Below are 26,638 nucleotides of genomic sequence, written 5' to 3'. Positions count from 1 at the left end.
TGACAGCCCCGGTATCAAACAGACGGAAAGGCAGTCTGAGCCCCGCCTTTAATTCCATTATGGTTTTCCCAGAATCTGGCAGCTGTTCCAGGTATTCAGTGCGCCCAGGCATTGTAGGCTTTGCCAGTAGATCCAGTTCTACGGCTCCCGGACAGTCATTCAAAGGATTTGTAGCAATACCAGGTGTCTCTGAAATATTTAATTCTGCTACGCCAATGTCACCTACTTTGTAACTTTCGCCTTGGTCTGGCTTAGGTGCAGACGTGCCAATCTTATTACCACAGCTTGGTTCCGTAACTGTCGCTCTCTCATGGCTTAGATCAGAAGCGGCTACTTTGCCTTTCTTATTTTGCCACTACTTCTCTGCCCAACTGTTCAACAGCTGGTCGACATTCTTGGGTAGCCTCGGTTACTAAACAGTGCACCGCATTGTTATACTCAACTGGGGTGCCTTGCTTCTCTCCATTTTGCTCAGCTCCTCTGCTGTTGTCTTCTCTGACTCCCCAAGTAAGTCTGCTTTTCATGCCTTTGACTTGTTCACTTGGGTGTACATCAGTGGCTTCTGCTTCATGTTTCTTTCCCTGGCTGTATTCACTAGCTTTACTTACACCTTCTGGGTGGTTTTTGCTTACCACCAACTCTTTTCCAAAAACTTCTTTATCTGTTGTGATGCCACTCAGAGCAAGTTTGAGGCTTTCACGTGAAGCTGTAATGTTTTGATTTTCAAACAAACACTTGTCAACTTCATTAATCAGTTTATCTCGTCCTCCCTTCTGATTCTTCTGACCTTTCTTACTTTGGTGCACGTCATCAGTGTCACCAACCCTGCCTCTTGACAATTCCGCTTTTTCCTTTAGCTTTGCTGGACTCTTTACTAACTTTTCTTCTTTTGTTTTTTGGTCCTTGGAGGATCCAGCTGCCTTTTCACCCTCTTCCATTTTATCACTACTTTCAGGCTCAATTTCATCCTTCTTGCCTTTTGATTCCTGTTATCTCTCTTCTGCGTGTTTCTCAACAGCACGCTTTGCTGCCTCCATTCTCTTCAGCTTGCTAAAGACTTCTTCTACTGCCTCTCATCTCATGCAGGATGTCAGTAGCTTGGTTACGGGGTCCCTTGCCCCCACTCTCCCTGCAGGGGGCAATCTGCAAAACCTCAGTAAGGGCAGCTCTATGCTCCTGCTGAGCGTCCCTCAGGTTCTTAACCTGTGTAGCCAGGAAACTGTTTGTGCCTTGTTGTTTAGCGGTTGCCTGTACCACAGCCTTCAGCAGGTTCTCCATTATAGCACAAAGCAGGTAACAGTCTTAAAGGTACAGCGCTACTTATTTGATTAACAGGTCTGCCAAAATAAAAGTCCTCAAGCAGACAACCGGATGACTGGCACACCCACAGACCCTCAATGTGCTACAATGCCCGCATTCTCCACCATATTGTGATCCTTGTCTGCAGGTAGCACGGTCCTCTAGGGTAAACAACAGGCACAGTCCTTTAGTTTTCATATAATCCAGGCACTTTATTTGTAAGTCCACACAGGAGACAGCAGCAAATGAAAACATATATATAATACAAATCCCTATAAACAAAAACCTAGCTCGTCTGAGCACTAAGTAACATTAGGTTCCCTATCTCTCAGGGGTTAAACTAAAACAAAACAATATTGGTTTCACCAACCTAGTTCTTTGTCCGCTCTCAGCACTCCCAGTGCTCCAAGCCAGCCTTGACTGCTTCACTTTCTGCACTCCCAGTGCTCCAAGCCAGCCTTAACTGCTTCCTTTCTGCACTCCCAGAAAAAAACTGCCTCTCTCCTACCTGCTTCCTGGGAGGAAGCCAGCAATCCCCCCTTTTTACCTGCCTAGCAGGGAGGGGATTATTCCCACTGCTACAGCTGATTATCTGCAGCTGAGCAGTGGGTTGGAGACAGTTCAAAAAACCCTGGCCTGGATCTATGTCTCCCAGGAAAACCACTAAAATGTGGAGTGGAGCATTGGCCCACACTTCTCTCCAAATGCTCCACCCCAGGGGCCCATAACTAAACATAGCTTTGTGTTGTGCAACACACAAACTACATATACTCCCCCTGGGGTTAAATGGCCTCTCTGCCTTCACTTTATCACAATACACAGACTGTAACAAAACCCCTCTGTGATTGCAGTAGTTATGGTGGTTTTATCCCTTCCTACAGTGATTATGGTGTGGGTCTCCTTCCTAATGTTTTATTTCAACAAGGTACACGTGCCTAATTCTCTGGAACTCTTTTGGGCATGAAATCCAGCGTGCGGTCGGTCAAATGTGACTTCCACAGAATTCGTGAACCCCTGCTCTGATCTGGGTGATTTTTGGATATATTGTTCGCCCAGATCAGAGCTATCCAGGGATGTATAATTTATTGGGTTTTTCTGAATTTGGGTAAAAATTCATATTTTCTGCCTTTGGATAATTAAGTTATTCCATTAGCTAGCTTAATTATATCACAGGCAGAGGGGAGGGCTTGCTGACTGTTTGTGGGAGTGTTACTGTTATTGTTCCTATTGGTTTGTGTCCCTTTTGTCCCTATTTTCCATCAGGTCCAGGGGGTGTGCCTCTGACTGGAAAATGTGTATAAAATAAATGCCCCTTGCACTCAATAAACCAGACCTTCTTCCCCTCAACTCGCAGCCTTGTCTCATGTTGTAGGGAACAGCTATACCTGCTATATCACTGCTAGCTCTTGAAAGAGCTCTCTTCAGCTATACAGCTTTTGAGGACTCAAATCTTTCCTTTTACCAGGACTTAACAAGGGCCACCCTACAGTGGCGCCGATCACTCCACACAGTGACCCAACGATTACGAGCCGCCAACATAACCTACAGGTGGGGAGCACCGGGCTCACTACTGTCAACCCACAACGGGACTACCCATACACTGACCTCGATCACAGAAGCCTCATCCTTCCTGGAAATGCTGGGACTGACAACCGCAGACACACAAGTATCGGAGGGACGGGAGGAACCCGATGCCAGTGCTCCCTCGGCTTCCAGATCTGGCCTGACCCACCGCCCGGCCACTTGATAACAAAAACGTGACTGTTTTGCCTTGCTTTGTTTTGTTTCCATGTTTATAAGTTAGACGTCATATTTACAAGCCTGTATGTTGCACAAAGTATCGCAAGTCCCACCCCCACCCTGGGTGACAAGGGACCTTACCTGAACTGCCCAAACTACCTGGGATCCCCCAGAAGGGCGCCCGGACCCGCTTCGGCATCGCCCACTGACCAGCAAACACACAGCCAACCACGAGATCACAAACCCCCCCCCCCCCCCCGTAGACCCCCAACCAACACATTGATAGCTAGTAGCAGGGGACTGGACCACCAACGACACAATGACACAAACTCACTGTGACTCCAATCCTAGTCTCAGACCCGCAACCCGAAGCTTAAACACCTTCCATGAGTACTGACATGCTCAAGTTAACTTGAATGACATCCAATTACCCTTTGACATGTCTTATCAAATGCTGTAGATACATCAAAATACGTGCGGTATCACCGATAGAAAATAATATTGTTACACGATCTTTACCTATGTTACACAAATGTATGCCTGTTTTATCGCACCACTCTGCTGTTGTGGCAGGAGAGGTGCGCCTGTTTAAAATGCGCACGACTAAATAAAGAATTAAAAAAAAAAAAAGAATGATAACATGCTATGATACATCAGTAAAGTATAGTGAAAGTACTGGGCTAAGTTATGCTTAGAGTTGAAGGCGTGTGGTATAGCATGTGTGAGGAAAAGCAAACATTTTATATAGTTTAACAGGCTGGAACATGTGAGGAGTACGTGTGAGAGTTTTCAGTGTGTGCCTTGCTGAGTGTACACCTTGGGCTTTGGTACGTTAGATAGAATATTGATAGTGCCGATGGATAAACCAAATAATACTAAACAAATTAATAAAGTCCCCTGGGGTCCCCCAAGCATAAGTCCCGCTCCCACCAAGCCGGCAAATAGAAAAATGTGCCCCCAAAGTCGTGAGGTCCTGCTATGGCTTTGTGTGCTGTGTGAGGTCACCCTATGCCTCGTTGGGGCTGCTGTTGCCCATGATGTCGCGTTGCGGTGCAGCTATCGGGCAGGTCTGTGTGGGGTCGACTGGCTGGACCGTGCCTTCGGGGTAGGGTCACTCCTGCTGCGGTGGGTACCTGAGGCGGTCCTGTGCTTGGCGTCGACGGTCTTCTCCTCTTTGCTGTCTTGCGTGGGAGAGGTGAGTGCTTGACCCTCTGCCATCTTCTGGTTTCTGCCTTCTTGGGCCTTGCGTCTCGCTTCTGCTCCTGCCACTTCGGGTGAGCTTCACCCGTTTGATGCAGCCGTCTCGTTGACACCCTGAAGGGCCCAGGGGTCAAATACCTTGCACCATCGCTCCTAGTTAGTTCCCTGGGGCTTGGCCTCAAGAGGGACCGCCGCAAGAGCTGACTTCTCGTGGTGGTGCAGTAGGAGTACACTGCTGCTTGTCTCCGTGTAGCCTCCTGCTGGGTACACTGTGGTGATGGATGAGCCGGCTCCTCAGGCGCTGAGGGTCTCATCTGGGCTTCCAGCTTTGCCAAGAAAGCAGAGGATGCTATTCAGCCACATCTCCGTTTCCTGCCATGCGTTGGGTGAGTCAGCGGTGCTGTAGAGGCCTGCCATTTTAGCGCCCACAGAGGCAGTTGGCTTTGGGCTCCGCAGAGGCGGTCCATTGCTTTGCCAGGGGGTCGGTTAGGGGTAGACCGGGATGACCCCCACCGGTCAAACGAGAGCCCACTGCCAGGTATCTGGTGTGGTGTTGTAGCTGGGGAGCAGCTGTCTCCCCTGCGCCTGCCATGCTTGTAGGCCTCCCCGTGAGTTTTGCTCGGTTCTTCGCTTGAGAGGTATCATTTTTCTCACCTCGATGCCCACTCTCGTGTGGTGGCCTTATATTCAAGATTGGGTGCCGGTGTGGCAGTGAAATTTCGCTTTAGGTGCCGAGTTTAGCAGGAGCTGCTGAGAAAAGCGTCTTCACAGCTCTCCTGTCAGGCCCCGCCCCCCATATATACCTTTTTAATCTTGGGTGTTTCCTTGGATAAGTCTGTTAAGATCTATGGGTCACAGGGCTCCAGTACTAGATCTCTACTGGGGAAATCTACGTATTGTCCCAGAATAACAAGCGGATCTTTAAGGCGTACAGGTTTATATAAGGCTGCATTGCAGGGAGCCTATCAGGATTAATAGGAGCCAAGTACAGAATATAAAGGGTTATAAATACACAATACTAATAAGGTTATTCCAACCTATCACTGCATGGCTCAGTAACAGCAACTGTGTGAGCATTTTAAGACCACCCAATAAGGCTGTCTGTACCATCTGACTTACGGTCAGTTTCTTCATAGAACATCTTGGCTGCCATGTCCAGCGTCAATCTAATCCTGGCAATTTGTAGAAGTAGCTCGATTGATGGTTCCTCTGATTCATATTGACCGTTATCTTGAAGGTACTGATTCAGGAATTCTCCCTCTTCTTCGAGCAGTCTGTCTGTGGACATACCTTGTTCCTTCTCATACAAAGAGTCCTTTTATTAAACAAAAACAGAAATATTTCTGTTAGAATCTCTCTTACCTTTTCCACTTATGGTCACATGACTAAATATCTGTAAATTCACTGGTATTTTTTTTTAATTAAATCTTTTTGATGAGTTTCTGATAAACAAGGGATGCTACACACAGGAGAAACCAGGGAATGGAGAAATATTTAAAAAGCTAATAATTTAGATTAACAGAATAGTTTGAGATTAACTTGGTACAGTCATGCATATTGCATATCACCTAACCAGCATCACATGTTGGAAAGTACATTCAAATTTGACATTATCCGGACATTCATCCATTGTTAATATGTGTGCCTTAAAACCCATCTATTTGGTAAAGCTAACCTCTACCTGTCAAGATCCTATCCTGACAAACAAGACATTTTGTTCAGTTTATTCTGTTCCTTTAAAACCAAGTTACTGCACTGATTATGTTTGACCACTAGTGGCCTCCCTTGCCTCTAGTTCTGAAATCTTACCTTATAATCCTCACCTGCCTGGACTAATTGAGCAACCTACAAAAGGCTACACCCAACTCACCACATTGCCTTTACATTGAAGTTGATGCGCATCCTGAAACACATCAGATCCTAGCTCCTGTGAACCAACCTGTGGACTTACCTTCTTTGCTTCAATCTTGCTTACTTCCAACCCTGCACCATACCAGCCTGAACTACTCCTCAATCCTGCTTACTACCAAACCTGCTCAATACCAGCCTGAACTACTCCTCAATCCTGCTTACTACCAAACCTGCACAATACCAGCCTGAACTACTCCTCAATGCTGCACCATACCAGCCTGAACTACACCTCAATCCTGCTTACTACCAAACATGCTCAATATCAGCCTGAACTACTCCTTAATCCTGCTTACTTCCAAACCTACTCAATACCAGCCTGAACTACTCCTCAATCCTACTTACTTCCAAACCTCCTCAATACCAGCCTAAACTACTCCTCAATCCTGCTTACTTCCAACCCTGCTCAATACCAGCCTAATCTACTCCTCAATCCTGCTTACTTCCAACCCCTGCTCAATACCAACCAGAAATACTTCTCAATCCTGCTTACTTCCAACCCTGCTCAATACCATCCTGAACTACTTCTCAATCCTGCTTACTACCAACCCTGCTCAATACCAACCTGAACTACTCCTCAATCCTGCTTACTACCAACCCTGTTCAATACCAGCCTGAACTACTCCTCAATCCTGCTTACTACCAAACCTGCTCAATACCAGCCTGAACTACTCCTCAATCCTGCTTACTTCCAAACCTGCTCAATACCAGCCTGAACTACTCCTCAATACTGCTTCCTTCCAAACCTGCTCAATGCCAGCCTGGACTACTCCTCAATCCTGCTTACTTCTAAACCTGCTCAATGCCAGCCTGAACTACTCCTCAATCCTGCTTACTACCAACCCTGCGCAAAACCATCCTGAACTACTCCTCAATCCTGCTTACTACCAAACCTGCTCAATACCAGCCTGGACTACTCCTCAATCCTGCTTACTACCAACCCTGCTCCATTCCAGCCTGAACTACTCTTTATCTTACCCATCTGATTTCTACCAGCCTGATCCATACAACTTGTCTGCTCCAGAGCTACCTGCATAACACCAATCTGGACTCTGTCTTAAAGTAATATTATATGGTGTTATTTTCCTGCTTGATCAATACTCCTTCTAATTGGGGGCTGAATAACTAGAGTCCTTGTTTCCTGAAATCCTGCATCCCATTTGTTCGGTTTTAATTTTTATCCTATTTTAACCTATACTTTTATCTATAAGGTTTTCTTATTTACTTTCATTCTTGTGTATAATCTATTTAGGGCATATTGCCTAAACCCCTTTATTTCTGTGTTATCTCTCTTTCCTATGATTTCTATTATAGGATATCCTGTTTGTGACGAGACCAATCTCGCCACATTGCATTGGAGAAGCCTGGTTGCCCGCCTGCTGCCTTTGGACTATGGACCAGACTTTATGTGAATGTGTTAACCCAGATAGCTATGCCATGGAGCCTATTCGTGTAGTTAAAGACTTCGGCTCCATGGCAATTGAACTGTGTGAATAGGATCTGAGCGCTATTCGGTAGTTTTGTGCGCTCAGATCCCAGCTATCTGGGGATATGTGACATGTCTGTGTTTTATGTATAAAATGTGACTTTTGTATTTTATAGTACTTTAATGCTTTGTGCTCACCATGTGCATAATGGAGTCTTGTCTCTGTCCTGGGAGATAATTGAATTACTTCTGAATTATCTCCAGGATAGAAGACTCTGAAACCGGTCTGGGCCAGATAGCCATGTTCCAGCCAGGGCCCAAAAGATATTTTACTAACTTCTGAACCCCTGGTCTGATTCATGCCATTTTTTTGATATGTTGTTCCCCTGAATGGATTGATTGTGAATATGTAATTTTTATATGAATTGGATGTGTTAGAGTTATGAAAGTTGGGTAAAAAGTATGTTTTAACTGTATGTGTAATTGAGTTTCCTCTCAGGATAAGGGGAGAGAATATGTGGGATGTAACTGTGATGTGATTGGTTGTTTTATACCTCCCTGTGGGCGGTCCTGTATTTGAAAAGACTGTAATAAAAACCAGGCTGGGTGTGCCAGCACCAAAGACCACTGCTTGACCGTCAACACGGAGCCTTGTCTCGTTCTTGGGGGGGATTCACTGTATGCTGTTGGAGACTGATTGCCAGGAGTGTAAGCTGATGTATGCTTTTCCTGTTCGTCTGCTAGCAGCTATTCGTGAGGTTCCAGTTTGGAGTGCTATTTTGTATCCAGTTCGGGAGTTTGGTGTTCTGCAGTAGCTGTGCCGGTCTCTCAGAAAGGGGCATATCGCCTAAACGGATTTTAACCCCTTTTCTGCTGAAACGGTCCGTTACACTGTTCATACTATGTCTAAGAGCACAAATAAAGTACCTGAAGTCAACCCTGGCATAAGTCTCCTCTCTGACCTGCTCAAGATCATGACACTACCTCATGTACCTGTCCCTTCCTCTCTCCTAAAGGGCAGCACTCTACTCTCTCCTCCAGCTCTGCTTCACTCCCACCTTATTTGATTGCTATTTCTTGTCCTGTTGTGTCTTATACCCAACCTCCCCATAGACCGTAAGCTCGTTTGAGCAGGGTCCTCTTCAACCTATTGTTTCTGGAAGTTTTCTTGTAATTGTCCTGTTAAATCCCCCCTTTCATAATTTTGTAAAGTGCTACGGAATCTGTTGGCGCTATATAAATGGCGATAATAATTTCTTGCAGTTACATTGTAAGATGTGGTTTGCTTAAGAAAAAGTTTTAAGTAAATATATCAAGGTCCATATACGGAGTTGGCATTTTTGGACTATGAAGAGGTGGTTGTAGACATTATTTAAACCATCAAAAGCTATGGTAGATTGCTTTCCAGTGTTTGGCTATATATATGCAGATACTGACAGGAATAAGGCAATTAAAGCCCTATAGATCCTGGGTAAAATTTTAGGGAAAAGGAAGTGGAAATTGGAATACCGTCATTCAGCACCCATTGCTTCCAAAATGATTGTACTTGATTGCAAAATCACCAAACCTGTAGCTATGTATCTATAAAACACTCCAGACACGACACAATTACATTTGGTTTTGGATGCTGTGGATTTTCTGCCCTTTTAAGTCAGCCAATTCTCATGCCATGATGTGCAGTCCCTCACTGGCTATGTGTGGCACATGCAGGTTCCAGGAGGAGTCGCAGAGCAGCCACAATGTCTCCAGTCCTGCGCTGCTCCAATCTGCACTGAGCAGTCGGAGAACACGCAGCGTTATCTAGATACACATGCAAATTTCAATCTGCACTCCCTCACTCTCGCGAGGTTCCCATAGTGATCCCCTCATTCTGGGGATCATTGCTGTGTCGTGTTTTATTATTGGCCGAGAGTGCAAACTGTTTACTTGGTTTTCTTGTTACTGACTCGGGTTCGTCTTGACCATTCTGATTTTCTATATCCTTGACCCCAACTTGTTTAATAATTTTTTTTGTACGTCTGGAATCCTTGACCTTGGCTTTCGAACTCTTTATTTTCGTCTATCTAGGGCACACGTCAACCCCGGCCACTGTAAGGTTCAGCATACATATCTCTTTCTTTATCTTCATTCTTGCTACTGTTTTTCTATTCGCTGTGTGTAGGGGTTACCTTATTCTGACATTATGGAGTACTCTAGACAAATGCCGGTGGACAATAGTCTTTTAAGTGGGCTCGGTTTCAAGTCGTCACCACAGTCCAGCAAAAAGCTGAACTACTGGACATGGCTTCGTTTCTCCCAGTGTGAAGTGCAAGGAGATGATGGAGGAACTGCACTCGAGTCTGCAGGGCTATTGGTTCGCTGTCCAATCTCCTCTCCTTCTGTGCTTTCAGTAGAGGAAGATGCTTCTGATCATGGCACTCCAACAATTAAGGGACTGCCACTGCCTCACAATTTGTAAAGTGGCATCAAGCCTTAGACCATGTAGTCCTCCGTCGAAGGACCTGGATGTAGCGCAGCGTTACCAGAACTGCACAGGCGTGAGACTCCAAATCAGGTAGGGAACCGTTATCCTTCTCTTTACAGGCAATTGTTATATTATGGAGGGCACTGGAAAGTAACATGGGGCAAGGAAACCGGAGAGGATATCTGACTGGAACGTTCTGGTCTATTTTAAAATGTTTTGCACTTGTGCCAGCAGAGAATAAAGGTTGCTGTGACCATTTCATGGAACCATGAACCCAGTAACCCTGCAGTACCACATCTTGCATGCGCTAAAAAAGAATTAAGCAGCCAGGTCTCTGTATGTGCCTCTGGTGGCAGAGATATTTAATTTGTACGACTTTTCACTCTCACTTTATCCCACCTATGTAGCTGTGGTTATGACTGCACGTATGACTCTGATTGTGTCAAAAATGGGAGAGGAGGAGGTATTAGAATAAAAGGGGGTTTTAAGAAAGGGAACGACAGTCTAAGAATTGGAATAGACATTCCGTTTGAGATTTTCTCTCTTTCTCTACGGATATATTTGTGAAACAGTGTGTGTATGTTATTTCATCCCTTTAATAAATATATCAAACAGCAAATTTCACCATAAAATTATGAATACTGTATAACATGTCCAGATATAGATTATTAAATAATCACACTTACCTCTAAACAGTTAAGAAACAGTAAATATGCTTCTATCTTATCTTCCTTGGTGAGAATAGTGATTTGCTGTACTCTCTGTAAGTAATCTTCTGCAAATTCTATTATTTCTTGAAAGCTAAAGTAAAAATAATTATTAGACATGTGTGAAAGCTACACAAGGTACGTTTAGAGCAGTGGTTCCCAAACCAGTCCTCATGCCCCCTAACAGTCCAGGAATTAGGGATTACCAAGTTGTGTTTAAAAAAAACAAAAAAAAAAAACATAAAAACCTCAAGTTTCGAATTGGAACTTTATTTTTTTTTTAAACACAACTGAATAATTCCTGGACTGTTAGAGAGCGTAAAGACTGGTTTATGAACCACTAGTTTAGAGGATGAACCAAATATGTTTTGTTTACTTCATTCTAAAAATGCTAAATATCTGCCGGCACATACTAGCTCTTTTGGGGTGGGGAATAATAAGAGTCAGCAAAAACAAGGGGGATTAGGCGCTCACTAAATAAACTAGAGGTGGGCAGCAGTGAACCGAGCAGGAATTCCCAATGCCTACTCACAATAGTGAAACAAACAAGAAAAGGGTGGTAAACCGCGACCAAACAGTACAAGTAATAATTAAGATGTATACATACAAATTGTCCTATAATAAGGAATGTATGGAACCTTCAATAGAAAAAATACAGAACAATAATAGTGCAGTATATCAGGCAAAGTAAGAGTTATTAAAACTTATAAAAGACTCACTCACACTTTGCAGAGCTACTCAGAGCTCTGCCGTATAGCGCCTAGACGGTACAATCCCCGTCTCAGGATATCAAGTGATGGTGCAGTGCGGTATCCAATCCTCCACAGTAGAATATGGAAGAAATAGAGATAGGATCCAATAGTACAGTATGTATTTCAAACAATATTTGTAAATAAAGGAAAAGTATCCTACTTACAGATTTCAGAGCAAATATCTTGCTCTAGTATGTACAGCATACGGTGGTATAATCCCCAGCAACGGATATATGTCAGGATTCAGAGAAAATCAGGAACAGAAAATAAAGTAGTAAAAACTATAGCTTTATTTAAATAAAAAATATGTCTATAATAGAACAAATATATATAAAATCTCCTTAACGCGTTTCGCCCAGTCTAGGGCTTCTTCAGAAGTATAAAGTCCAGGTTTGGATAGAATCCGCTTTATATAGGTGTCCCTGATTGATGAAATTTGATCCTGATGTGGTTTCGCTTCCTACTTCTTTTCTATCTAGACTTGTAATATTTTCTATGTTTTTTTTCAATTTTCTCTTGGTCATAGCCAAGATCTCCTAACCCAAAACAATGGTCTAGGAAACATTAAAAATAATGGGACGGATTTTACATTGCCTATTGTCCTAGACTATAATAATAAAAATAAACAAATAAAAAGACTAATCAGGAATAATTGGCATCTCTTGAAGGAAGACCCTATATTAGGAAAAATCATCCCAGATCGGCCAAAAATTATATTTAGAGGAGCCCCTAACCTGAGAATGCATCTTACACAGAATTATACAAAACAGAAAAAGTCTGAAGTAATAAATAATTTTATGAAACACAAAAATGGATTTTTTAGATGTAATTGTTGTGTAGCCTGTAGAAAAACTAGTAAAACTGATCGATGTATTTATAATTTTAAATCAAATAACACAGATAAAAGCTACAATATTAAAGACACAATTACATGCATGAGTAAGAACGTCATATATTTACTAGAATGTCCTTGCGGACTACAATATATAGGAAGAACCATAAGACCATTAAAAATCAGAATTGGAGAACATTGCAGGAACATAGAAAAGGGGCTAAAAACCCACTTGGTATCCTCACACTTTGAGTTACATGGCAATGATCCACGACACCTAAAATTTATGGGCATTTCAAAATTGTCCCAACACTGGAGAGGTGGTGATATAATCAATAAATTGGGCAAGAAAGAAATGGAGTGGGTCTATTTTTTAGACACACTACACCCTAAAGGTTTGAATGCAGAGTTTGACCTTTTTAACTTTTTATAGTATTTTTATAGTACTTTTTAGTATTACCCTAATATCTCTGCATATTTATTTATTCTTTCTTTCTATTTGTCTATGCACCACCTCTCCTGTGTACCACTTTAAGAACTCTAATGCATGGTTCACTTTATGCACAGTATTTTTAAAATAGCGTTCACCTTCTAGATATTTTATACTCATATTTTAATATTTTTTGCATAAACTTACATTATTTGTATACAATTTTACTTTAGGTATAATATGCTGGCTACCTTTTTAATATATGCCCCATTTGTTTCTTATATTAAATTAGTGTTTACCTTTTATGTATTTCTATACATGCTCATATTTCTAATGTTAGATACCTCTGTATATACTTATAATCTTTGTTTATAAATATACTGACTACCGTTTTAATATATGCCTCAGGTGCTTTTTATATTATCATGCCAATTATACAACTATTTATTTATCTATTTTTTCTTTGTATATACTGTATTCGTTATCGGCAATTTGCCGAACTACAATTCCCATGTTACTATGTACTGCGATACGTCACTTCCGGGTGACGAAATTATGTCTATGGGAAGGAGGACAATACGAACTACATGCCCCATAAGACACTAAGAGTTACTCCGACGTCATTTCCGTGCTACATACAATACAAACGGAGGGAGACTACATGTCCCAGCATGCCACGGGAAGATGCGATGACGTCACTTCCGGGCGACGTACGCGACCCAGAAGTAGGAAGCGAAACCACATCAGGATCAAATTTCATCAATCAGGGACACCTATATAAAGCGGATTCTATCCAAACCTGGACTTTATACTTCTGAAGAAGCCCTAGACTGGGCGAAACGCGTTAAGTAGGAGATTTTATATATATTTGTTCTATTATAGACATATTTTTTATTTAAATAAAGCTATAGTTTTTACTACTTTATTTTCTGTTCCTGATTTTCTCTGAATCCTGACATATATCCGTTGGTGGGGATTATACCACCGTATGCTGTACATACTAGAGCAAGATATTTGCTCTGAAATCTGTAAGTAGGATACTTTTCCTTTATTTACAAATATTGTTTGAAATACATACTGTACTATTGGATCCTATCTCTATTTCTTCCATATTCTACTGTGGAGGATTGGATACCGCACTGCACCATCACTTGATATCCTGAGACGGGGATTGTACCGTCTAGGCACTATACGGCAGAGCTCTGAGTAGCTCTGCAAAGTGTGAGTGAGTCTTTTATAAGTTTTAATAACTCTTACTTTGCCTGATATACTGCACTATTATTGTTCTGTATTTTTTCTATTGAAGGTTCCATACATTCCTTATTATAGGACAATTTGTATGTATACATCTTAATTATTACTTGTACTGTTTGGGCGTGGTTTACCACCCTTTTCTTGTTTGTTTCAATAATAAGAGTCAGCTGAACTTCATGGGTGGGGTTTGGTCATGCACTATGAAGAGGATGGTGTGAGAGAGCCTATGCTCCAGGTCCATCATTTCTTTCATGGAGAGGGATCTTGTTCTACAATTGAATTTACCTGTATTTCAGGAGCAGTTTCAATATTACAGAGCGGATCACTGGCGTTTTGTCTACAGCATCTTCAAATGGTGAAAGAGCTCTTGTGTTACAACTTGAACCTATATCAAATAACATCATATATATCACCAAAGATTAAGGATCTATATCAACCCCCAAAATATCTAAACAACAGTGCACTGTACTTACATGTAGGATCCTCCTTGGTAGTGAAAAGTAAAGTCAGCAGATAATGAATCACATCTTTGTCAGGGGGAGTGTTGTCTTTAAAGCACAGGGTGCAAATAATGTCAATAAAAAACACATTGCACTGCTGCTTAAACGTCACATATCTATGTACGGCATGCCTGGCAAAGACAGTAGATTGCAAATAAAATACAAATTCATCTTTTTCACAGGAGATATAAAGTGAATGAATTATATTTTCGATTATTATTAAATACAATGCATTATTATTATTATTATATACAAAGCGGTAACAATTTCCACATAGTTGTAAGATAGGAGGACTAAAAAAAAACCAGTAGTGGCAACAAGACAAGTTGGACGTACAAAAACAGAAAACACTGAGGGCAATCGAGTTTACATCCTAAGAGGACTGGGGTAAAATGACACAGGAAGTAAGGGTAAAATGTACATCAGGTATATATATAAAAAAAAAAAAAAAGTAGGTTGCTCGAAGAGTTTACAATTAAGTCTTTCTTTAGATGACACAGTTGCAGGAGAGGAAGCAGGTGAGTTAGTGAGCTGTCAGGAGGGAAAGCTGTTAACAGTTTAATTGAAGAAGTGATTTGAGTGGGAGAGAGTCTAATAGAGTGAGCAGGGACATACATAGGAACGGGTCAGACCTGGAGATGTCTTGAGGCGAGAGTTGCAAGGATGAACAGAGGGTAGACGCAGATCTTTGATAGAGTGTAGGGGCCAGTATGGGACATACTTGTGTATTAGTGAGGATAGGTAGATAGGAGCAGTTTTATGAAGTGATTCGTAAGTGAGGACCAGAAATGTAAACTGAGCCCTATCTTTCATGGGAAAGATGATTGTAGGAACCGCACTCAATCCCAGCAGCCACTGGTGCTCCGGAACAGGACCAGCAATCCCAACACGTTAAGGCAAAAAAATTAATTTCCAGGCACTCAAATTGTTAAAGCCACAGGCAGATTTAATGAAACAAAAAAAGCAGCAACGTTTTGACCTTTTAAGGTCTTTTTCAAAAGACCTCTTAAAAGGTCGAAACGTTGCTGCTTTTTTTTTGCATATCACAAATGCCGATATACACATTCTATTAGCAACGAACATACGTATACATCCTGTCTTTTGAAAAAAATGTGCAACTGAATATTGTCATGACCATGTCTGCATTATTACGCCTGTGCCTGCTATCGTGGCACCGCAGGCCTGCTTGTAAACTTTATTGCACCAAAAATAAAGAATTAAAAAAAAAGTTGTGGGGGGGCGGGGCCTAACCAGCATGGCTGACAGACGTGTGTGAGATGAGCTCCTCACACAAAACGAGGCACACACGGTTTAAACAGAGTTATAACCCCTAAAATCAAAACTAAAGAGATTACGGACTATAAATAATCGACCGGGAACCCTCTCAAGTGAAACTGGAGACTTGTCATGCCTTAATTACGGTATTCCCTTACTTCCTGGTTCCACGGAGCCTAGCCACACCTCTTTATGACACGGTCTGCCTATTTAATCTGACCGCACCAGCTGATCGACGCTGGATTATTAAACTACGTTCCGTACCTACCAACCGGTACAACTTGGTTGTGAAAGCCTCTGCTACCAGACCGGACTGAAAGACTCTGCAAAGTTCCCTTCACCTCTCCTCATCCACGACTAAAGCTTAAACACTCTTCATCCGCCTCTGAGGAGATCTCGGGAACCAGTGTTCTATGTGCCGGAAGCTAAGTAAAACCAATGTGATAAGCGTTGCATCTAAAAGCTGTTATTACCTGTCTCCAAAGTCCTTCGGTTCTTTTCTGCAGGAGTGAGAGGACTTCTTATTACCCCTATTTCCATAGGTTCACTTGGTAAAGAAGTTTTTTCTGGAGCTTTTGAGGGAGTAAAAGGTTTTCGGTCTTTAGAATGAAAAAGGGCTTTTTCTGCCTTTCTTTCTCTTAATCTTCTGTCAATGCTGATTGATAAGTGAATTAGAGCGTTCAAAGTAGTAGGGAGTTCTGTTCTAGACAGTTCATCTTTTACAGCTTCAGATAAACCAATTCGGAATTGGTTGCGCAATGTGATGTCATTCCATTGCGTTTCTACAGCCCATCTTTTAAATTCAGCAATGTAATCTTCAACAGGTCTATTTCTTTGCTGTAGTGTTCTGATTGTTAAATCAGCTGTAGCTTGTTTGTTAGGATCTTCATAGAGAAGAGACATGGCTTCAAAAAATTAATCCAGTGAGTCTAAGATGGGGTCGTCGTTTTCCAGAAAGGAATGGGCCCATGACATAGGTTCACCTCTTAGAAACGAAATAACCGAACAAACTTTAGTTCTTTCTGTAGGATAAGATCGAGGTTTCAAAGCAATTAATAGTTTGCAGGTGTTGAGGAACTCCCTGTATTTTGAACGATCTCCAGAGAACTTTTCTGGGTTACATACAGCAGGATCACTAGCCGAGTGCAGAACAGTATGAGGAGTATGAGTTTGTAGATCTCTGACATACGTGATAATTCTTTCGTTAGTAACTTGCAGGTCTTGCACACCTTGGGCTAGTGTATCAACTCTTTGATTCAGTGTAGTTATAGTAGAATCGAAATCTGCTGGATCCATTACAAAGGCTGGATTATTCTGTCACGTCTAAACATTTGTTATGAAGGAACACAACTGCAGATTTCTTATAGTTTGAATATTTATTATAAAAAGTAAAAGGTATTGACTTTAATTCCAATTTACAGGTACTGTAGCTTTAAGTAATAAACGATAACTAAAGTCCACAATTATAGGCACTGTAGCTTTAAGTAGTAAACGATAACTGAAGTCCACAATTATAGGCACTGTAGCTTTAAGTAGTAAACGATAACTGAAGTCCACAATTATAGGCACTGTAGCTTTAAGGAGTAAACGATAACTGAAGTCCACAATTATAGGCACTGTAGCTTTAAGGAGTAAACGATAGTAAATTGCAGATACTGAATCAAATAAAGTCTCTTAGTAGAATTAACGGTTTAGGTGATAAGTAGTTACAATAGCTGTTCCATAACTTTAACTGAAGCAAGACTGATGCAGATAACTGATATGCAGTATGAGTTGAAGTTAGCTGTAACGGGGTTGGTTTTACCGAAGGACTTTGGAGACAGGTAATAACAGCTTTTAGATGCAACACTTATCACATTGGTTTTACTTAGCTTCCGGCACATAGAACACTGGTTCCCGAGATCTCCTCAGAGGCGGATGAAGAGTGTTTAAGCTTTAGTCGTGGATGAGGAGAGGTGAAGGGAACTTTGCAGAGTCTTTCAGTCCGGTCTGGTAGCAGAGGCTTTCACAACCAAGTTGTACCGGTTGGTAGGTACGGAACTGTCACAGTAATATACCCCAACACGCAGGAATAGTTCACAGTCAAGAGACAAGAAACAGAGTTCGTCTTACCGGACCTTAGAATGGCCGGACTAGGACGAGAGAAAGACAGAGTCAGAACAAGCCGAGGTCAAGGGAACTGAGAGACAGCGTAACGTAGAACAAGCCGAGGACTGGTACACAGAGGACAAAACAGCGGATAAGCAAGCAAGGATAAGGAGAGAGCGGAGTCAGGAACAAAGCCAAGGTCAAGCACCAAAAAACCAACTGAACGATACAAGCACTAAAGGGAACTGGACAGAAACCACGATAGGGCAAGGAGCAAGGGGAAACAGGTGAGTATAAAAACCCTAAGGTTCACTTTGATTGGCTCCTGTCATATCCACGCCCCCAAAACGTGAGTGAATGGGGAATGTGGCCTGACAGGGGCCAATGGGAGACTGATTCTTATTTAGTCTCCCACTGTCCCTTTAAGAGCGCGCCCGAGACGCGCGGCGCGCTCTTAGTGTCGGGCGGGACATGTGACCGCTTCTCGCGGTCACTGCCCGCCTGACTGATCCCATCGTTGGCTGAGCCGCGCGCGGCTCGTGCAGGAGCAGGACCGCGCGCGGCGAGAAGGGAGGACCCCGGCCGGCCCCTGGAGAGGGTAAGTGTGACGAAACCAACCTCACCACTGGGCATTGGAGAAGCCTGTTTGCCCGCCTCCTACCTGCTGACTATGGCCCCTGGATTATTTGGGGCATATTGTATTTTATTGTGCAACTGCTGGCCCTTTAAGTACAGTGAATGGTATTTTATTGTACTGCTGCTGGCCCTTTAAGAACTGTCTGGGGACATATTGAGACTTTGGGTAACAATACCCTTTAAGACTATGGCCCCTGAAAAGTATGAACTTTTATTGGTGTGTATGGCCCTTTAAGAACCGTCTGGGGACATATTGTGACTTTGCTGAACAATGCCCCTTTAAGACTATGTCCCCAGACCGGTAAAATAACTTGTTCCTGGCTTTCCCCCCACTTGATTCAGTAAATAGGGCTTACTGAACCAAGTACCACACAGGCGGACCACCCAGAAGTTAAAGGGTGCAGGCAATTTACCTCCCAGGCTGTAAAGTTACTGCCGGTTAATTGCACGTGGCGGCGGCCATCTTGGTTTCCTCGAATGCGGTCAGCGGTGTATGCTAAAGATTCTGTGGAACTAAAATCGGCTACACATTCTGCCGAACACCGCTGACCCTTACCTTCTCCCATACGGAACTTGCAGCTCCAGAGACTAAGTCCCGTTCAAAATGGGACTTAGTCGTTTTTCGGCATGAAATTGACCGACCGCACAGCCCAAATCTATGGAACTGTTTTGGGCAGGAAATTGTGCTTGCGGTCGGTCATAAAGGACTTCCAGCTAACTTTTGATCCACTGGAGGGATTTGGCAGATTTTTGGAAGGGTTTATGTTTGAAGTGTGCTGAGTTCAAATATGTAATTGTTATGAATATTGGATGTAGGGTTTTCAAGTTATAGCACATGTATAAAAACTGTATTTTCCCTGGCTGTAATAATTATGTTAACTGGTTATCTGAGGGGAGGGAACTTGTGGGTTGTAACCGTTATGCTATTGGCTGTTTTACCCCGCCCCTGTGGGCGGTCTTTTATGTGTAAGATGGAAATAAAAGCAGACTGGGTGTGCTAGCACCTGAGATCATCTTGTACCTTCATGAAGTTTCGGCTCATGTTTGGGGGGATTGGAGAACTACACTCTGGGGATTGCTATAATCACTATACTCCCCAGGGTATAATCGCTGAGCTCTGCTAAGAGCTGGTTCCTGTTCCTGCACTCTGGAATTCGGAGAGGTCCATCTACTGGAAGCTAGACCCTGGTCTTGGGTCCAGAGTGGGTAACGTGGCGAGACCCCAACCAAGCTGCGGCGGTTCGTGGGAGTCTACAGTGGTTATGGTGTCTGGTGGAGTGCTTGGAGACCTCGGAAAGCACTAGGAGCATCCGTCAGCGGAGGGTACCCGGTCGGGGTGCCAGCGGTTCCGTTACAGTGGTGGCAGCGGTGGGATGGCGTCCTAGTGCGAGGTAAAGCAGCTCGGAGACACAGTTCGTTTGGAGTTACAATTGAGGGCAACGTTCGTATTTGTACAGCGGCCCTGTTCACAACAGAATGGAGAGAGTTAGCACCTGGGCAGCGCTCACCTACGAGGAGGCGTTCCTTCGGGAAATGCGATGGCGACTGGCGTGTTTTAGCACGGATGTCCCGGACAGCGTTGTCCGGATACTTGAGGCTCACGTGGCCGAGGATCTACAATACCAAGCAGAACGAGCCGGGTGGGGGACACCCAAGCCACAGCGGCAGTGTGAGTCCCAGAGAGCAGAAGGTGTCGTCCTTCCTCTCCAGCGGCAGTGTGAGTCCCAGGGAGCAGAAGGTGCCGTCCTTCCTCCCCAGCGGCAGTGTGTGTCCCAGGGAGTAGAAGGTGTCGTCCTTCCTCCGCAGCGGCAGTGTGTGTCCCAGGGAGCTGAAGGTGCCCTCCTTCCTCCCCAGCGGCAGTGTGTACCCCAGGGAGCAGAAGGTGTCGTCCTTTCTCCCCAGCGGCAGTGTGTACCCCAGGGAGATGAAGGGGTCATCCTTCCTCCCCAGCGGCAGATCATTAATGTGCAGGGAATTGGGAGCCCAGTCTCCATTCCCCAGCGACAGCTTAGTGTACCAGGGGGAGACTGTAAGCCCCACAACTGTGCAGATGGGACCGTGGTCTCTGCACCTACAGCACAGGGTGTAAGGACAGTCCGTCCTGTCCCCCAGCAACAAGGCTGCTTAGCCAAAGGGGAGACAGTCGGTCTCCCCCTCCAACAGCGGAACTATGTATCTAAAGGGGAGACAATCGGTCTCCAACAGCAGAGCTGCGCAGCTAAAGGGGAGACAGTCGGTCTCCAGCAACCAGGCTCCAACCAGACTACTCCCGTGGTAGTGCTGGCACCAGGGCAGAGTACCGCTGGCCTCTGCCCACTCAGCAACCCACCAAAACAGCCTACCAGTCCCCCACACCGCCGTGGTGAGGCATCTGGACCTGGACAAGTTTTTTCCTTACTCAGGTGTAATCACCATTTATTGTGGGTGGGCTGTACTGCTGTTCCTGTTTTGTGGGTGGGCTGCTGGACTAACAAGGGCACTGACCGGCAAGAGGTCAGGTACCCTGTTAGTCTGTTTGGAAAAGGGGAGAAATGTGACGAAACCAACCTCGCCACTGGGCATTGGAGAAGCCTGTTTGCCCGCCTCCTACCTGCTGACTATGGCCCCTGGATTATTTGGGGCATATTGTATTTTATTGTGCAACTGCTGGCCCTTTAAGTACAGTGAATGGTATTTTATTGTACTGCTGCTGGCCCTTTAAGAACTGTCTGGGGACATATTGAGACTTTGGGTAACAATACCCTTTAAGACTATGGCCCCTGAAAAGTATGAACTTTTATTGGTGTGTATGGCCCTTTAAGAACCGTCTGGGGACATATTGTGACTTTGCTGAACAATGCCCCTTTAAGACTATGTCCCCAGACCGGTAAAATAACTTGTTCCTGGCTTTCCCCCCACTTGATTCAGGAAATAGGGCTTACTGAACCAAGTACCACACAGGCGGACCACCCAGAAGTTAAAGGGTGCAGGCAATTTACCTCCCAGGCTGTGGGGTTACTGCCGGTTAATTGCACGTGGCGGCGGCCATCTTGGTTTCCTCGAATGCGGTCAGCGGTGTATGCTAAAGATTCTGTGGAACTAAAATCGGCTACACATTCTGCCGAACACCGCTGACCCTTACCTTCTCCCATACGGAACTTGCAGCTCCAGAGACTAAGTCCCGTTCAAAATGGGACTTAGTCGTTTTTCGGCATGAAATTGACCGACCGCACAGCCCAAATCTATGGAACTGTTTTGGGCAGGAAATTGTGCTTGCGGTCGGTCATAAAGGACTTCCAGCTAACTTTTGATCCACTGGAGGGATTTGGCTGATTTTTGGAAGGGTTTATGTTTGAAGTGTGCTGAGTTCAAATATGTAATTGTTATGAATATTGGATGTAGGGTTTTCAAGTTATAGCACATGTATAAAAACTGTATTTTCCCTGGCTGTAATAATTATGTTAACTGGTTATCTGAGGGGAGGGAACTTGTGGGTTGTAACCGTTATGCTATTGGCTGTTTTACCCCGCCCCTGTGGGCGGTCTTTTATGTGTAAGATGGAAATAAAAGCAGACTGGGTGTGCTAGCACCTGAGATCATCTTGTACCTTCATGAAGTTTCGGCTCATGTTTGGGGGGATTGGAGAACTACACTCTGGGGATTGCTATAATCACTATACTCCCCAGAGTATAATCGCTGAGCTCTGCTAAGAGCTGGTTCCTGTTCCTGCACTCTGGAATTCGGAGAGGTCCATCTACTGGAAGCTAGACCCTGGTCTTGGGTCCAGAGTGGGTAACGTGGCGAGACCCCAACCAAGCTGCGGCGGTTCGTGGGAGTCTACAGTGGTTATGGTGTCTGGTGGAGTGCTTGGAGACCTCGGAAAGCACTAGGAGCATCCGTCAGCGGAGGGTACCCGGTCGGGGTGCCAGCGGTTCCGTTACAGTAAGTACCGCTACAGTACCCCCCCTGAAGACACGCCCACCGGGCGGGGAGGAGCAGGCCTGGCAGGAAAACGAGCGTGGAAAGAACGCACAAGGCGAGGAGCGTGAACGGCGTCAGCGGAAATCCAACTGCGTTCCTCAGGCCCATAGCCCTTCCAATGTACCAGATATTGGAGGCGACCCCGAAGCAAGCGAGAGTCAATTACAGCCGCCACTTCAAACTCCTCATGGCCCTCCACCGAAACCGGAGGAGGAGGGGGGACATGCCGAGTAAAACGGTTGCACAGGAGGGGTTTTAACAAGGAGGTATGAAACACGTTAGGAATGCGTAGATTTTTTGGAAGATCCAATGCATACGAGACAGGATTAACCACATGCAAGATACGAAAAGGACCAATAAAACGAGGGGCCAACTTCATAGAAGGCACACGAAGACGAATATTGCGAGTAGAAAGCCAAACCCGGTCTCCCACCGCATAGGATGGAGCCGCCCTGCGATGCTTGTCAGCGTGAACCTTCTGGCGAGCAGCTGAGGCCACCAAAGAACACTGAACCTGCTCCCAAGTATTACGTAGACTAGCCAAATGTTCGTCCAGAGCTGGCATGCCCTGTAAGGAGAATGCAGCTGGAAGAACCACGGGATGCCGGCCATAAACAACGTAAAAAGGGCTGTTACCGGAGGATTCATGAGCAGCATTATTACGAGCAAACTCAGCCCAAGGAAGCAGGTCAGCCCAATTGTTCTGATGGTGGGACACGAAACAGCGAAGATACTGCTCCAGAGATTGGTTGGCACGTTCAGCAGCTCCATTAGACTGGGGGTGGTAGGCTGAAGAAAACGAGAGGGAGATACCCATCTCTGCACAAAACGCTCTCCAGAATCTGGAAATAAACTGGCTACCCCTATCGGACACGATCGAAGTGGGAATACCATGCAACCGAAACACCTCCCCAGCAAAGATAGAGGCAAGTTCCTTGGATGATGGCAATTTGACAAGAGACACAAAATGAGCCATCTTAGAAAAACGATCCACAATCATCAGGATGACAGTTTTACCATTAGAGGGAGGTAATTCAACAATAAAATCCATGGATATATTGGACCATGGCCTCTCGGGTATGGGCAACGGATGCAACAACCCACAAGGAACTCTGTGGGAGGACTTCATACTGGCACAAGTGCTACAGGCATTAACGTAATCGGTGACGTCCTTGCGCAAGGAAGCCCACCAGAAATATCTAGAAACTGCTGAGACTGTCTTAGAAATACCAGGGTGTCCAGCAGTTCTAGTGTCATGATATAATGACAAGATGTCTCGTCTCTCTGGTATATCAACGAATAGCTTATCAGCAGGCCTCTCCTCAGGAGCCAAGTTTTGTTTAGCCTGAATAGTCTGTAAGAGAGAAGACGAAATAGAAAGAACAGTAGTCGCTATTATTCTGTCAGGCGGAATGACAGGGGTAACATCGACCTCGAGTTTGTCAGTAGTCTCGAATTGTCTGGACAGAGCGTCAGCTTTAGTATTACGATCACCCGGTCTGTAAGTGATTATGTAATTAAAACGAGACAAAAACAGAGACCACCTGGCCTGCCTAGAAGACAACCTTTTTGCTTCACTAAGGTATGAGAGGTTTTTGTGATCCGTTAAAATGAGGATAGGATCCCTGGTACCCTCTAGCAGATGTCTCCATTCCTTGAGCGCCAAAATGATAGCAAGGAGTTCACGATTGCCTACATCATAATTCCTCTCTGCTTTGGACATCTGTCTGGAAAAGAAGCCACAAGGGTGTAACGGCTTTTCAGGTGAATCTCTTTGAGACAAGATAGCACCTACCCCTATCTCAGAAGCATCAACCTCAAGAATACAGGGCAGTGAAGGGACAGGATGCTGTAAAACAGGAGCAGAGGCAAATGTAGCTTTCAAGAATTCAAAGGCCTCGAGTGCTTCTGGTTTCCAGACATGAGTATTACCATCCTTCTTGGTCATTCTGGTTATAGGCGCTACAATGGCAGAAAACCCTTTAATAAAACGCCTATAATAATTAGAGAACCCCAGAAAACGCTGAATGGCTTTCAAACCCTGGGGCAGAGGCCATTCCATAATGGCAGACAGTTTCTTGGGATCCATACGAAAACCCTTGGCAGAGATTATATAACCCAAGAATTGGACTTCAGATTGATCAAATGAACATTTTTCGAGTTTGCAATAGAGACCGTTAACCAGAAGAGTTCTCAACACTAATTTAACATGCATGTGATGAGTCTGTAAATCATTAGAATAAATTAATATGTCGTCCAAGTATACTATAACGAATGTATGTATAAATTGACGAAGGACATCATTAATAAATTCTTGAAAAACTGCTGGGGCGTTACAAAGACCAAAGGGCATCACAGTGTACTCGTAGTGGCCACTCCTGGTATTGAAAGCAGTCTTCCACTCGTGATCCTTTTTGATACGTATGAGGTTGTAAGCACCCCTAAGGTCCAATTTAGTAAAAACTGTGGCCTGTTTAAGCCTATCAAAAAGTTCTGTGATCAAAGGTATGGGGTACGCATTTTTGACGGTGATTTTATTAAGGCACCTATAGTCAATACAAGGCCTTAATTCGCCATCTTTCTTAGACACAAAGAAGAACCCAGCCCCTGCCGGGGAAGAGGATCTTCTTATAAATCCCTTCTCTAGAGATTCCTTGATATATTCCTCCATAACCAGATTCTCCTGAGGAGATAAAGGATATATTCTCCCTTTGGGAGGCATCGTACCAGGTAATAAATTAATTGCACAATCGTAAGGCCTGTGAGGTGGCAATCTTTCAGCCTCCCTTTTATCAAAAACAGATTTAAGAGACAGGTACTGAGAGGGTATGACCGTAGGCACGGGAGGAATATGAGTAGAATTCAAAGGGGTGACTTTAACAACACAAGACTCTTGGCAAGAATCACTCCAAGAAACTATTTGTCCTGACTCCCAATCAATGGTGGGATTATGAGTACGTAACCAAGGATACCCTAACACGAGGTGAGAGGAAGGAGAAGTAATGATCTGAAACCGAATGGTCTCAGAGTGTAACACCCCTGTAGACATATGTAGGGGAACAGTCTCATGTGTGATAATAGGAGAGCATAATGGTCTACCATCTATGGCCTCAACGGCCAAGGGTGTCTCCTTCTCTCTGGTGGGTATGTTATTCTCCTTGACAAAACTGGAATCAATAAAGTTTTCGGCCGCTCCGGAATCAACCAGGGCTAGTATATTCCCTGCTATGCAGTTACTATCAAGGTGCAGGGAAACAGGAAGAAGTAACTTATTAAGAGGCAAATGTGAGGACTGTGATGTCACACCCAAGGCCAGTCCTCTATACGGTCTTAGGTGCGATAGTTTCCCGGACGCACGGGACATTCTTGTCTCATATGACCCCTCCTACCACAATAAAGACAAAGTCCCTCCTTTCTCCTATAAAGCTTTTCAGCGTCGGTAAGTTTAGCAACCCCTAACTGCATAGGTTCCTCCTCAGAACCTTTAGATCCCTCGGGAGTCTCAGCTCTAGGGGAGTTAAAGGGAACAAAATGTCTATTTCTGGACCTGGTATATAACCTGTCACGGATCCTGTTATCTATATCGATAAGATAGTCAATCAGGTCCTCCAGGGGTACAGGGAGGTCCTTAGCTGCTACCTCATCTAAGATAGTATCAGACAGACCTTCCATAAAGGCAGTAGTAAGGCCATTATTAGTCCAATCTACCTGTGAGGCAAGGGTCCGGAACTGAATAGCATAATCGGCTACAGATTTAGATCCTTGCTTTATTCTCATTAATGCCCTGGCGGCATTTTTTGACCTTTTAGTCGTGTCAAATGTTCTACGGAACGCTGTGAGGAAGCTATTGAAGTCGTGTACCATAGGCCCATTAGCCTCCCAAATAGGATTTGCCCATTCTAGTGCCTTATCCGTAAGCTGGTGCATAAGAAAACCCACCTTAGATCTGTCAGTGGGAAATGAACGTGGATACATTTCGAAGTGGAATTCCACTTGATTAAGGAATCCCCTACATGTCTTAGCGTCCCCTCCATACCTAGGTGGCGGGGTTAGATGTGCAGAAGCATTAGACATATTAGCTGTGTCCGGTATAGGGTTTACAGGAGGCGTAGGTACAGGTACCGGAACAGATCTGGATAACAGTGTCTGGATGGCTTGAGCCATTTG

General features: G+C 44.3%; 1 protein-coding gene across 1 annotated transcript in view; it reads right to left on the bottom strand.

The window, feature by feature from the left end:
- The window catches only part of LOC134585305 (E3 ubiquitin-protein ligase RNF213-like), a 203,694-nt gene that overhangs the window by 17,222 nt on the left and 159,834 nt on the right, over window positions 1–26,638 (bottom strand). The window contains exons 19-22 of the mRNA XM_063440726.1: window positions 14,486–14,643; window positions 14,298–14,397; window positions 10,724–10,838; window positions 5,359–5,554 (exon numbers count right to left, since the gene is read on the bottom strand). Coding sequence (XP_063296796.1) covers window positions 5,359–5,554; window positions 10,724–10,838; window positions 14,298–14,397; window positions 14,486–14,643 — 569 coding nt within the window. The remainder of the gene's footprint in view (window positions 1–5,358; window positions 5,555–10,723; window positions 10,839–14,297; window positions 14,398–14,485; window positions 14,644–26,638) is intronic.

The sequence above is a fragment of the Pelobates fuscus genome, unplaced genomic scaffold (assembly GCF_036172605.1).
Source record: "Pelobates fuscus isolate aPelFus1 unplaced genomic scaffold, aPelFus1.pri H_1, whole genome shotgun sequence".
In the NCBI taxonomy this organism is placed as follows: domain Eukaryota; kingdom Metazoa; phylum Chordata; class Amphibia; order Anura; family Pelobatidae; genus Pelobates; species Pelobates fuscus.
This window is presented reverse-complemented; position numbering and strand designations above follow the sequence as displayed.